A 13,550-nucleotide genomic window follows, 5' to 3' on the forward strand; every position below is an offset into this window, starting at 1 on the left:
TGAATTTCATACAGAGGGAACAAACACAGAGTGTGTGCACATGCACAAAGCTTCATCAGTCATGTTGCCTCTGGAGGACAGTTCTGGCCTCCACGTCATCCATTAAGTCCTGATAATGGAAGGAAATAGTCAACCAGGCTTCAGTGTTGGTTTTGGTTTTCTATGTTAGTGAGGAAGCCACATCAGGCTTTGGCTGCACAGGCAGCATCTTTGTTAAAAAGATCATTTCATTGTTTTGGTTGTGGGATTTGTTGACAATATGGAACATATAGAATGTCACCAGCTTGATCCTTCAATGTGTCACTAAAAAGTGTCGGAGTTTTAAGTGGTTATCATAACAAGGTTTGACTGGTCCGACAGGAAGAGCTGGTTAGTTTGAATGGCTCTGGCAGTTCTGTTGTTCCTTGTGGCTGTTGCTGCGCAGGCAAACAGAAACACAGCATTAAATTCTGTTGATGTCTTATTGTGCAACACTGATCCCAAAGGTTTATTCAGCACTAAAATAACCCTGCATTGGATTTAAAGGTTTCTGCAGCCTGGAGTGACATTTAGACACCTGCAATAGAACAAGATGGCTTGAGTTCTATTATCTAATTTATGTTGTCTTAGAAGGAGGTAAGATTGAGATTTGGCTGCTAATATTTTACCTATTGCACCAACTTCAGCATTTTTCTTTTCAATTATCGCATATATTCCACCCTTTTGATGGTTCCACATGTCTTCTCCTGCCCCTCCTGCAGTTTCCTGTAGGTGGCAGTCTCTGCACCCAGCCTCAGCTTGATGTGCAACAGGTTGTGGTGGTCCTGCATGTGCTCACCTTGTCCATGTGGGTCATTTTCATGTCCTCCAGCTGCTTCATTGCAAGCACTCAGACACCAGTGGGATTCTGCAGGTCTGTCAGATGGTTTTAGTTGGTGCTGAGCACATTTTCCCAGCTCAGCCTCATGCAGACTGATGTTATCAACATCTTAATAAAATTTTCTCTGGATCATATCTGCTTTCTCTACAGATGTAGTCGAATTAAAAAAAAAAAAAAAAAAAAAGAGACTGGTGAAAAAAGTCCTTAGACTGTGACCTAAAACATCTTCATCTTAAACACTTCTTGATTGCACCTAATATTATTGTACGAATTAAAACCCTTTTAGAGCCTTCCTTCTCTACCATGGAGTGAGCTCTTCTTCCAGGTTGAGTCTCCAAATTTTAGCCTCCTCTTCAAGCTATCAGCTGCTTCTTTATCGTTGGTCAGGGTGTGAATGAGGTCTTTCATCTCCTTGAGTATGAGCTTGATGAGGCCGCAGGGCCTACACTGAGATGGGGATGGGCCACTCTTTTCAGATGCTACTGAGAAGAAACTTTTTGTGCACTTTTAAAGAACTAGATTTTCCTAATGTTGACTAAAATACAATTTTAATCAAATAAATTCAATACATTATTGTCCAGCCTTAGTCCCTCTTGATAACTTATTTAGCTAGCTTCTTTTGAAATTTGGTCTCTTTTTTTCAGATATTATACTTACACTGGGGTAGAAAGTTGTCATGTTGCTCTTCCACCACCACAAAGGTACTGCAAACTACAAAACGTTGTGTCAGAGCTGGTTAGAACCACTGGTTGTTGTTATGTGTCCTTAACCTCTGTGCCCTACTGTAAGCCTGCCACATGTAAACTCTAAATACCATGAGGAATTGTTCAGTTCACTGGTGAACAACATTTCTTTGGTATGCAGTAGTACAAAAAGTAAAAAAACCATACCACAGTACAGGTGATGGGCAACTAAAAATGTGACAATGTTCAGCAAAAAACTGTTGATGCATTTGGTGGTCTTGTTAACGGAGCAGAACCATCTCTCTAAGGAAAGATGCTGGAGGAGTTAGTCGCAAGGACGGACTTTTGTAAGTGCACGTCTATCTCCTTTATTAACACACACTATATAGACTGCTGCTGGACAGCTGGGTACAGCACGTAGTCAAGGCCAGCATGCTTTATTGTAATAACATCCCGGTGTTACAGGCAGGATTATCACTGCCTTCAAACCAGAAGACATATTTTCCTCTGCTGAAAGTGTACCAAATACAACAGCAACATCTAATCCTGAATTCTAATATTGCTAAATCCTTAAAACAGCAACGTGTTATTAGTGCATGAGCTTCGTGTCCTCTGCTGTCCCCCAGAGGATTTCTGACATATGCATGCTTTCACACACTGTCCTACTTTCTCATGAGGCAATAATGAGAGGGATAAGACAAGCTGAGCTGAGTTCAGGTATCACAATGTCACAAAGTCTTAATTTGCATTTACAATAGTACATTTATATTACACAACTTGCAATGTCTAATATCATCAAAACTAAAACAGGCTGTTAACAAAGATTCTTAAATTCAGTGGGAGGGATGTGTTGAGGTCAACTGTAGATTGACGTTTTGTATTGAAAATGAAGATTCAACCTTTTTATTTAGTATTGTTTATGACGTTTGATGTCATTTACATTTCTCTAAATAAATAAATAACAATCTGTTGAACACTTAAAGGACCAGTGTGTGGGATTTAATGGCATCCAGTCATGTTGCAGATTACTACACCCTCACCTCACCCTCCAGTTTCCATTCAAAATGCAAACATGAGGAGAAATGCAACAAATATTCAAACACATAATAAAAATATTTGATAGACCGGAAGGGCAAATTCTGGTTTATAGTCTTTCTAAAGCATTTCTCCTTGTATTTATTCTATAATTTGCAGATTATTATGTTTTAGATCTTAATGTTTGTGTTTTCACTTTTGTATCTAACTAGCTTCTTCTTGCTCATCTCTTATTGTGCTTTTGCTTTTATATGTGTTTTGTCCTTAGGGGCCACCATCAATTATGCTTCTATAGAGATTTATGCACATGCTTGTAAGTTATTTAGACTGAAGAGAGATGGATAATTATATATGGAAGTGCATGTTTGGCTTTTTCTACAGAGTGGATGCATGTGTTTTAGTTATATATAGTATTTTTATTCTTATTTGGCTGGAAAAGAGCTTTCTTCATTTGGTAAAGTGTCTAATAACATTATTAGATCTCTGCATCCCATCGATATTCTTAGATAAATAATTGCACATTTCTTCCTCCCAGGAACTTATTTTGGACTCTAACAACATTATTGACCCCACATGTTAACATGCAGATAAATGACAATAACAATTCAGCAACAACACACTTTATGCATATTTTATTCAACACTAAACTCCAAATAAATTCGTATCACAGCGGTAAAGCTGAGTAGTTTTACATGCTTTTGCTTTTCAAAAGTCCATTCAATTTGAGATATATTTGTCATAGCAGAGATAACTTAAAAAATTACAATATGAATGCACAAATAGCTCAGCACTTTATAGTCCACCGCAAAAAACAGTGACAGTATACAGACAAAAATAGAGAATATCATTATGTTTCCATTTCAAACAGATCACTGTAAATTGTTCATTTATATAGAGACACTTAGGTGCTTGAAGTGGTAAATTGTGGTATATTTCCATGTTTGAGTTATTGACATAGCCATACAGTTAGACAGATAACGTACAGATAGACAGACACACACACACACAGTGACCAGGTGGCATTCTCAGTGGTGGGGAATCACTGTAAATGACTGCTGGTCACAGACGACACACACCTGAGGTCCTTTTCAGGACTGACACAGACTACATACACACACACACACACTCATACAATCTCTCTTTCTCACTACAACATCTGCACATATACCGGTGTATAGACATACGTAACAATCAGAAACACACACACACACACACACACACACACACACACACACACACATACACAGAGACATCGGGCACAGACTCCATAAAGGGACCAAAACGAGGCACAACGGGACTTGGCAGAGCGACATGGAATGTTTTTCGGTCATTGATCTTTGATTGTGAGGCTCTCAATCAGTTTAGTCATCGGTGTCCTCCTGAGAGAGAAAAGAGACAAGAGGTGGGTGGTGAATTTATTGTCCTGTATGTAAATGACCATGTTGCAATGTAATCATATTAACCTTGAATAAAATGTGAACATACAACTTAATGATATTACCTCTCAGGAACTGTATAAACCACTTGAGGTAATGTTACACCCATTAAAATGATTTATTTAATTACTCTGGTTGATGTCACATTTATCAGCAAGATTTCACTTTGGAAATGCTGCCAAATGCTATATAATACACAAACCATTAAAGTAAATACATTTCAATATTCTTCTAGGATGATTGTTCCTATGCTCCCCTTGCTCCAGATACCTATACATTCCACCTGATTTAGTTGTTTTAAAGTTCATGAATTGCTTCACTCTCACTGAGGTTTTTAATAATTATATCTTATATAGTCTTTCCATCAACTATTCCTTCTGTAAAGACCCTACAGGGAACTTTCATTTTGTCTTGATTCTGGCGGCCTCTGTGAAGAAAAATAGTAGTGCTTATTCCTCCTCAGTTCATTGATTTCAAGGGGAATCCAGTATTGAACTGAGACTGTTTCATAACCAGGTAAAAACTCCTTGTAGTACGTTTGACTTTGAAAAGCAGCTTCATATCACTGACTGTGTGACAACCAGTTGCTAGTGGAGCCTTACCTCTGTAGCATCAGCAGGGTCAGTATCAACCGGTGACTCTGCCACGTTCTGTACAGCGGAGGCTTCATCAGCCTGAAGAAAGACAAAAAGGAAATGTATCCTTCAAAGAAATTCCTCGAGACAACAATACCTTAAAGGGGTGATCATTGTGTCAAATTAGAAAAGGTACCATGCATTGTCTAAAATGACATTTTGTTTATGATGTGACAAAGACCTCTAGCAGCAGTGACAATTATCCCTCTTATCCATCAGACATAGTGTGAGGTTGTTATAAAGCCACCAAGTCCACAGAGGGAGGAGGTAGGTAGGGGTGGTTGGATGGTTCAACAAAACCCTTCCCTTCCGACAGTCAACGTTGGTTTCCTTCAAACATGACCGTTCTCTGACCATATGATTTCATTATTGTAACCATGACACTGGAGGTCCGTTAAACTGAGAGAGGTTGTAATTTTAACCCAAATCATGACCTTTCCCGGAGCCTAACAAAGTCGTTTTTATGCCCAAACCAAACCTCAACCATAGCCTTGTAAGATAAAAAAAATCTTCTTGGTTTTTCTTTTGCAAAAAAGTTTTTATTTGTATATAATAAAAAATATTTAAGGTTATTCCAATGGAAATAACAACCCTAGTAGTTTGGTGACCTAAGGCCCAATGTTTTGTGTGGGGGACTGCTATCATCAGTGAAACTCATGGGAAACTACAATGATTGGTCAAATTTGCAGAAAAGTGGCGGTGATTGAACAAAAACTGCAAGGCTGTATAGAATTCAAAGAGATTGGTTGGATTCGCGTTTATTGTTGCAATCGCAACATCACAACTTCCTGGAGGGACTAAAAAATTGTTTTTTTTTGCAGGTGTGATTTGTAATGGTTTTAGAAGGCACTGACAAATGACATTCTCCTACCGATACACCTCTATGAGTCGTTCCAAAAGGCAGTTACAAACGATGCATTTTGTCTTTTAAACGAGGCATGAAGCGCTAATGAAGAGGGTGGGGGTGGGGGGAGTGACGTCTCTCTGAAATGGTGCTTTGATTGCACCGTGCCATTGAACTGACCTTCGTTAATGGGGAGCGGTCACAGTGTGCCGATGTCTGTGTGTGTGTCTGTGTGTGTGTGTGTGTGTGTGTGTGTGTGTGTGTGTGTGTGTGTGTGGATGTGTGTGACAGGCTCAACAGCGGCTGACATAACCTTAAACCAGCTATTGCACCTTCTCCTCCTGCTGTTGCATTTAACACCACCCATCAAGCCTCCATCTGTTCGCCCAGCAGAGCCAGAGAGACGTGTGTGCTCATGTAAACACACACTCACACACACACACACAAATATACTCAAACTTCCGTATGCCAATAAACACAGCCTGGACTTTTTTTTACTGTGGTCAGATTCAACTTTGGACAAAAGTTAAAGATTTGTTCACTTTTAAGGACAAACCAAACCTGAAACATCTGTGTAAACCATAATCTTTCCAGCCAAAATCAAAGTAATACCTCACCTACAATCTCTGTATTGTTTCAAAGCAATTTTCAAGCAGAGATTGCTTCCTAGGGAGATGAAATATACAGCAGCCTCTTTTATTGCATGTCGCCGAAAAGATCTGGGCAATAAGACGTGTCTGTTGAGACCATTTTCTATGTCCTGTCATGTATCCTCCTCAGCTCCCCACCACTCTACCGACCACTTTGCCTGCTCCTCTATCTCATTGTAATTTCCCTCTCATTCTACCGTTCTGGCTTTTGTGTGTCTCCTGATATGAGTCACCAGCAGCTGATGAATTGGTGAAACAACCAGATGAGGAGATTAATCAGACTCAGCATCCCACCATCCTCTGTTTGCTGGTGTGTGTCTATGTGTGTGTGTGTGTCAGACACAGGAGACGATCTTTGATGGGCTCTCTCTCAACCCGGCATCAATTTTTAAATGAAATCAATATTAATGACGTTTAATGGCTGTGCCGCCTGGGAATGATGGTTAAATGAGGACAATCTGCTGCTGTCTACGTGTCAATCTCTCGCTGGGAATACCAGGATGTTTTTTTTTTTTTTAATCTCTGTGTTTATTCTTCTGTCAGTCAGTCTACAATCACCCCATCAGTCAGTCCACTCTGCGTCTGTTTGTCCATCTGTTTGTCTGTTTTGCCAGCCAGTTTGGCTTGTCAGGGTTCCTCATAATGAAGCTGATCACATTCCAGGTGGATCTCCATCAGTGTTTTATCCCTCAGGGTGAATAGCTATCGATGTGCCTTAATATCACCACTGCTAACAAAGATAGAAGGATGTTCCAAGCATCTTTTGATAATGAAATCAAATGAATGGGATGAAAGCAGTGGACTTTAAAAAATCTGGTTACCTTAATAAAAGAGCTGTTGAAAAAAGAAAATGGTTCAGGTGTCAGTTGTTGCCATTGGCAGGAAAATAACTTCTTTGGTATCTTATCTTTTTACAGGGTACTTTTTACTAATCACAGCCAATTAAAGCAGAGATGAATGTGTGCACATATGTGTGTGTTGTTATCTCTTGGTGTCTAAATTGTTGTTATGGATTTCCCTGTGTTCCATTGCTAATTAAGGGACGGGAGATTGAGCATCACAACAAACACTCAGCAAAGTATTTGCGTTGCCCAGGGAAATATTTGATTGGCTTATCATTTCCTGCTACTAACAGGGATGTTATGAGAAAGGAGGGTAATTACAGGCAAATTTAGTCCTCCCCTCAGAATTATATCCAATTTTAACACCTTATTAATCCAGATATCAACCACGGGGAAGTGTAACTGCCACGGTTTGACAACAAAAGAAGAACAGTTATAGCACTGTTTTTTTTTTTCTGTGTTAAAAAGCAGAAGCAGACATGAAGGCCATCTGTTCCTCTTGTAAAGTTTATCTTATTTGAAGTAAGAGTTTCTGTGCTAATAGGAGCTGGTATAAAATAAAAGTAAAAATAAAGAGATTTAGGGTGGGAATCTTGTGAACGTGGTAATTAAAGGGGCCCTGTGGAGTTTTCTTGTTAAAGGCATACTATGCAGTTTTCCGGTTTTGTCAAACAGCTACCCCTAGAGTCGCTACGGAGTACTTGCATTTAACGTTAACTGTCGTAAATACCACTCACCAGAGCCGTCTCTATATACGGCTGTGCGTCTCTGCACTCACGGCCTGATCCCCTCCCCTCTGTATACCGGTACTTGTTCAGTAGGATGGAAGCGTCGGACATCGAACAGGCAAAGATAGATTCCGAAGATGTCTACTGACCAGGTAACGTCTGAGTGAATGCCATATTGGGTATATGTAGTATATTAAAAACTGTTTCAAATGTGAAAAACGATGGCTTTATGTAAATATATAACATACGAAACAATGTTCCATATGTGATATTACATATTACACAAATAATGTGCTGTCTTAGATTTTGTAGAATGTAACTCCCCTCATGTTGCTAAACCCCCAAAATCACAGAAAAACTACCTGACATGACCTCAGAGTCTAAATTGATAGCTACAGCCCTGACGACCACTGTATCTGCAAATATCTATATGAACAGCTGTCAAAATCCTTGCTAGAGAGAAAGGGAACGTAAAATAGAACAGACAGCAAAAAATAGAATAAAAACCCACTCAAAGGGGGGAAAGAAAAATCATTTTTCATATCTGACTTGTGTAGCGGCAGTAGATTTCTGCCGTCTTTCTACGGTAAACTACCTCCTAGGACAAGCGATGGCCAGACTGACTGATGAACAATGTAGGAAAGCTAACAATATGTAACAGCTTTCATTTCAGAGAAGAAAGACACACAGCAGACATGAGAAGTGATGACAAATGACTCAAGGTCAGGAGGCCATTTTGACAAAGTGAAGCGTTATAGCTGGCAGCCACTGTCATGAAATGGAGGGATGTGCTTTGCAGCAAACTACCATTTCCACAGGTGTGTTTAACAGTATCAGTATATGTGTATGGGGAGGTGTAAGCATTCAGCAAGCGTGGTCGGACAAATTAAAGTCTAACTGACTTTTTGTGTACAGTTATATTTCAGTTATATGTGCATATTTAAAAAATGTTCAAAATAGGATAAAACCTTTTTCTGGATGTTGATACAAGACGTTAACAAGTCCATGTACAATAGACCTTTTTCACAGTAGCCATTTTAAGTGAAATCGTAGGGTAAACACAGGTGTTACAAATGATACTAATTAAGGTTCTGTTCCATTCAGGTCAAACTGAGTCAGAGTGCTGCCATTGTGCATGTTGGCTCACTGGAAAGGCTCTGCTACTCTAAATGGAACGGAACCTTAATTAGTATCATTGGTAACATCTGTGTTTACTCTGCTATTTCATGTCAACTAAGATGTCTATCCCTTTCCAACATCCAACATTTGGGAGGACCTGTATGTTTTGTTAAATGTGTATTTCACTTTTTTTTCATGGGAACAGTTGTGGTGACGACAAATGACCAGACTATCAAAAGTTACAGCAGGCAGTACTGCTGTAACTAGGGATGCACCAGTTGGGAAATTCTCAGCCAATACCGCTATTTAAAATAACAATTTAGCTAACAGCCGATGCCAACACCAATGTTTTTTCTTGTTATTTATTCACCCTTTTTGTGCCAGGGAAACAAAGAATCTACAAAGATAAGTATCTCTGCCTTGTTGCAGCTCACTCTATTTCTCTTCTCATCCAAGATGTGAAATGCAGGGCTGAACAGCCGCTCACCGTCCGTACTGCTGCATGAAGCACATCGGTATACGCGTGCAATTTGTGCTAGTGGTCAAAAACGGAGGTTATTGTTTCTCCAATATCCAAGTTGGAAATAACCAACACAACATTTAGCCAGTGCAAAATTGACACACAGATAAGCATGGGCCATTAATATTGGTGAAGACTGACTGCTGATAGGCTGATGTCCGTCAACATGGCAAAAATCTGCCGATACCAATGTTCAGGCGATATATCGGCGAATCCCTACCTGTAACTCATTCGAATCAAGACATGGAGTAACATATGGGGTCATTAAGTAACATATGCTCACATCACACAAGCAACGGCTTACAACTTCAGCCTGCTAATGTTAGTTAACCTAGTAGTTGCCTATTTGACTGTTAGAATTTAATGGATACTATAAACAACTTTTAGTGCCTGCCCACAAATATATCGCAATCAATTGGACCAAAAAAATTCACACCCACCACAGAACACTACTGTAAGGGGCTCTGTCATCAGCAGAAAAAAAACCTTACATTTCTTACTTTTGATAGGCCCATTTATAATTGTGCCCAAATAAGAACAATGATATATACTAATTTCTTTACAAAATTACTTACTTTGGCTGGATCCTTCTTGACCAATCCAGTGGCAGCGACAATATTGCCTGCACCCTCCACAGTTTTCTGGGCCACAGCGGTAACCCCAGTAACCACAGCTCCGCTCATCTGAGACACTCCAGACACAGTTTTACCTGCAACTGTAAGGACCACAGAAGAAGAGGAAGGTATTTGAGGAGGGTATATCTCTATAGGGCCTCAATACCTGTGAGGATTAGCATGTAGAAAACTACATAAACAGGACACAGATCTCAGTGGATGGAAGGAAATGTAATTTGAGAGGTGCTGCCCTTTAGTGCCTTGTCTCCACTTGTCAGTGCTTGTGTCAGAGAAATTACTCTCACTATTACCTGTTACTTTTACACTTGACAATACTGCACTGGTTACAGAATTTAGCTTAGTTTGGCCTGATGAAGGTGCTAAAGGAACAATAAGGTTACCAAAATCCAACAGGTTAGGTTCTACAGTCAAACAAACAGATGCATGAAGGCAAAGATTGTCACATGTCAATACTAAAAGAAAAAAACTACTACAGTAATCCAACCGATTAATTCACCACAGCTTGTTCCTGTTGGCAGAAAACCCCTAAATGTATTGAATTGATAGAGGATATGTTTAAATGCGTATGAGTTCATTTGTAAGAGAAAGATTGTGATATTTATTCTTTAAAAAAATCTTGCGGGCTAACTTCCTATTTTTCCAAACATGTTTTCAAATATGGTTGAACTGTACTTTTCCTGAACTCTATTGGGTAAAATACTCTACTGGTTCTATCTGAAATGCCCTACAGAATTATTTAAAACAGGAATGTCAGCTGTAGAGTCAGAGACAGCCTGTAGGCGTTTTCTTTTCAAGGCCCACGGTTTCACCACGCCCTTGTGTCGTTTTGCATATCACTGTATCTGCTTTGAAATCTGACCTGTTTCTTGAGACTTTCAGGTAGAGTTTTTGTGTAACTGGTTTTGGAGTGGCCAGTTGGAAATACGAGTTTTTAAATTTAACACGTCCTTCCTTGTTGAATTAAGACTAAAAATGTCAATCAGCATAGACATTCTTGGTATGTAGGTCATTCATCTTCAGAGTTTGCTCAATTGAAGATCAGTCAGTGCTAAACAATACTGTATTTTGGTGTTCTCTACACTAGTGGTTCCCAACCTGGGAATCAGGGCCACAACAAGAATTCACCAGTAAAATTTGAGAGGCTGTGAGATTATTAGCAGAAGAAAAAAAAAATACGCAAAATTAAATTCATTTTTATCTGTCTTTTGTTGAACTGATCACAACTTGTAGTGCCATGGGGTCAAGTAGAAAGTAAAAAAGGTTTTATTCTAAGGGGAAAAGCCAAAAAGGTAGTAAACCGATGCTCTGCACCATATGGTGATGGAGTCCAAGAGTGTTACACATAATTAATCAAAACCATGAGCCTCACTTTGCTACAGGGCATCATATTTGCCTATGTGGATCATAGGTCTAATATAGGCCCCACTGACAAAAAAGATATGCTCCCTCGTTAAGAAAAAACATTCTGTCATTGTGCATTCAGCTTCCAACACACTAGCCTCACTTTACAACAATACAACCATGTCCCTGGATACCTGGGCCTATAGCAGGCAGTGTCCCTTGGCTTCTCTGCTTGTTATGTATGAGAAATGGCCAGAACTGGCCCATGGGGAGTTAAGCAGGTTGGGTTGAGTAAGGCAGTGAAATATGACACTTCCTCACCTGCAGAGATACAGTATACATCATCTCTCACAGACCACCTGAGGATCCAGTGAAATTAACCTCACCTGTTTTTACTTTCATGTCAAAGATGCACTAAAGATATTACTGTGATGTTATTCAGAAGGACTGTATAAGAGGACGGAAAAGATGCGTTTAAGCCTGAATTAATATATGTTGTTACCTGTAGTGACTCCATCCTTTGTTTTGGTGCCTGGAAGGAAATGCAGTTTGGTTTAGTCAAAAGATTGAATGATAAAAATCATATATTTCTATGATAAAAAAATTAATAACACAATTGAGGATAGTAGCTCACAAATAATCAAGATGCCCAATTTCACTTAAGCTCACATATGTGTTGAATACTAAGAGTTGTGTATATCAATAATAATAATAATAATAATAATAATAACAACAACAATAATAATAATGATAATAAACTAACAACGTTTTAAAGCTCTCTATCCCATTTTTTTTAAATGTAACATGATGATCAATGAAATTAATTCCCAGCACCCACCGACAAACATAACCCCATCTTTCGTCATCTCAGCTGCTCCAGTCACTCCCTGCTTGGTTTTCTCCGCCGCTGCCACGACCCCATCCTTGGCTTTAGAGAAACCCTTCATGAACGTGTCCATGGCTGCTTGATTGGCTCCCAAATTACACGCACACACAGCTGCGAGGATGTCAAAACAGGCGCAATGAGAAGGCAACTCCCAGGATTGAAACGTGTAACAAGACACACAGACACACACAGACACACACACACACACACACACACACACACACAAAAGCGATGCCACCGCCCTACTTTTCTCTCTAACAGGTTTGTCAAGACAATACCACCGTGTGAAATATGTGTGCAGCCGATACAAGCAGCCCTGCTCTGAGGCTGCTCAAAATCCCACCTGTAGGAATTGGTTACAGCCCAACTGAGAAACCATGAGTGGATTTACTATGAATTTAACTAATAAAGGTGAAACGGCATTGCATTGCGATAGGAAATTAAACAATGTAGTAGCTGATACTCTAAAACAGAGAATTTGTATTTCCTAGGTGAGAGAAAACTAGAAATAAAAGAGCTGTGTGTGTGTGTGTGTGTGTGTGTGTGTGTGTGTGTGTGTGTGTGCACGCACCTGTTCGCTTCAACTTCCTTCAAGGCGAGAATGTGGTGAGTCTTCCGGGATGGCAGCAGAGATTCCCCCCAAAGAGCAGCAAAACCGGTTTATTGTTTCCAAACTACAACTACTACCAAAGACGGTGTGTGTAGTGTCTTCCAAACAAGACACACGGACACAGAGAGAGAGAGAGAGAGAGAGAGAGAGAGAGACACAGACAGACGCTCCACAGGTTTGACAGACGCCTCCTACGCCTCGGTGATGGAGAAGAAGAAGAAGAGCGATTAAACCCCGTGATGCTGGTGCGAGAGAAAAGAGATGCTTCTCTGTCTGTCTGTCTGTCTGTCTGTCAGTACACATACACACACACACACACACACACACGCACACACACACACACAGAAAGATTACGTAGCTCTTTCTGTACGTGGGTTGTCCACAGCGTGTAGGTGCAGCAGGCTCTTTAAACTCATCAGTCGGCTGAATGCATCTGCGGCCGAACTACCAATTAGTGGCAGCATGATTATGCAAGACAACACTACTGTGTTCCCACATGTGAGTAAGACGTTGACTACAGCTGCACAACGGCTCCCTGGTGTGTTTTTTGCATTGTAAAGTCATATTGAAACATGAAACATGATGTCAGTCATTCACTTTGGATTTTATAGCTTTTACATTCATGTTTATACATTATTATTATTATTATTTTTAAAATACTAGGTATCACATTTTAGGCGCAAGGCACTTTTTATATTATTATAAATGAATCATAGCAACATAAAGG

The 13,550-nt window shown here is 39.8% G+C and overlaps 1 protein-coding gene across 1 annotated transcript; it reads right to left on the reverse strand.

The window, feature by feature from the left end:
* Positions 1-3,194: 3,194 nt before the first annotated feature.
* On the reverse strand, positions 3,195-13,232 carry LOC127369992 (alpha-synuclein-like). Its single transcript, XM_051411622.1, has 6 exons — positions 12,785-13,232; positions 12,166-12,324; positions 11,830-11,859; positions 9,927-10,066; positions 4,616-4,687; positions 3,195-3,956 (listed from the first exon to the last, which is right to left on the reverse strand). The coding sequence occupies exons 2-6, from the start codon at positions 12,284-12,286 to the stop codon at positions 3,939-3,941; spliced, it is 381 nt and encodes a 126-aa protein (XP_051267582.1). The 5' UTR covers positions 12,287-12,324; positions 12,785-13,232; the 3' UTR covers positions 3,195-3,938.
* Between the last annotated feature and the right edge of the window lie 318 nt (positions 13,233-13,550).

Source organism: Dicentrarchus labrax, unplaced genomic scaffold (genome assembly GCF_905237075.1).
Source record: "Dicentrarchus labrax unplaced genomic scaffold, dlabrax2021, whole genome shotgun sequence".
Taxonomy (NCBI): domain Eukaryota; kingdom Metazoa; phylum Chordata; class Actinopteri; family Moronidae; genus Dicentrarchus; species Dicentrarchus labrax.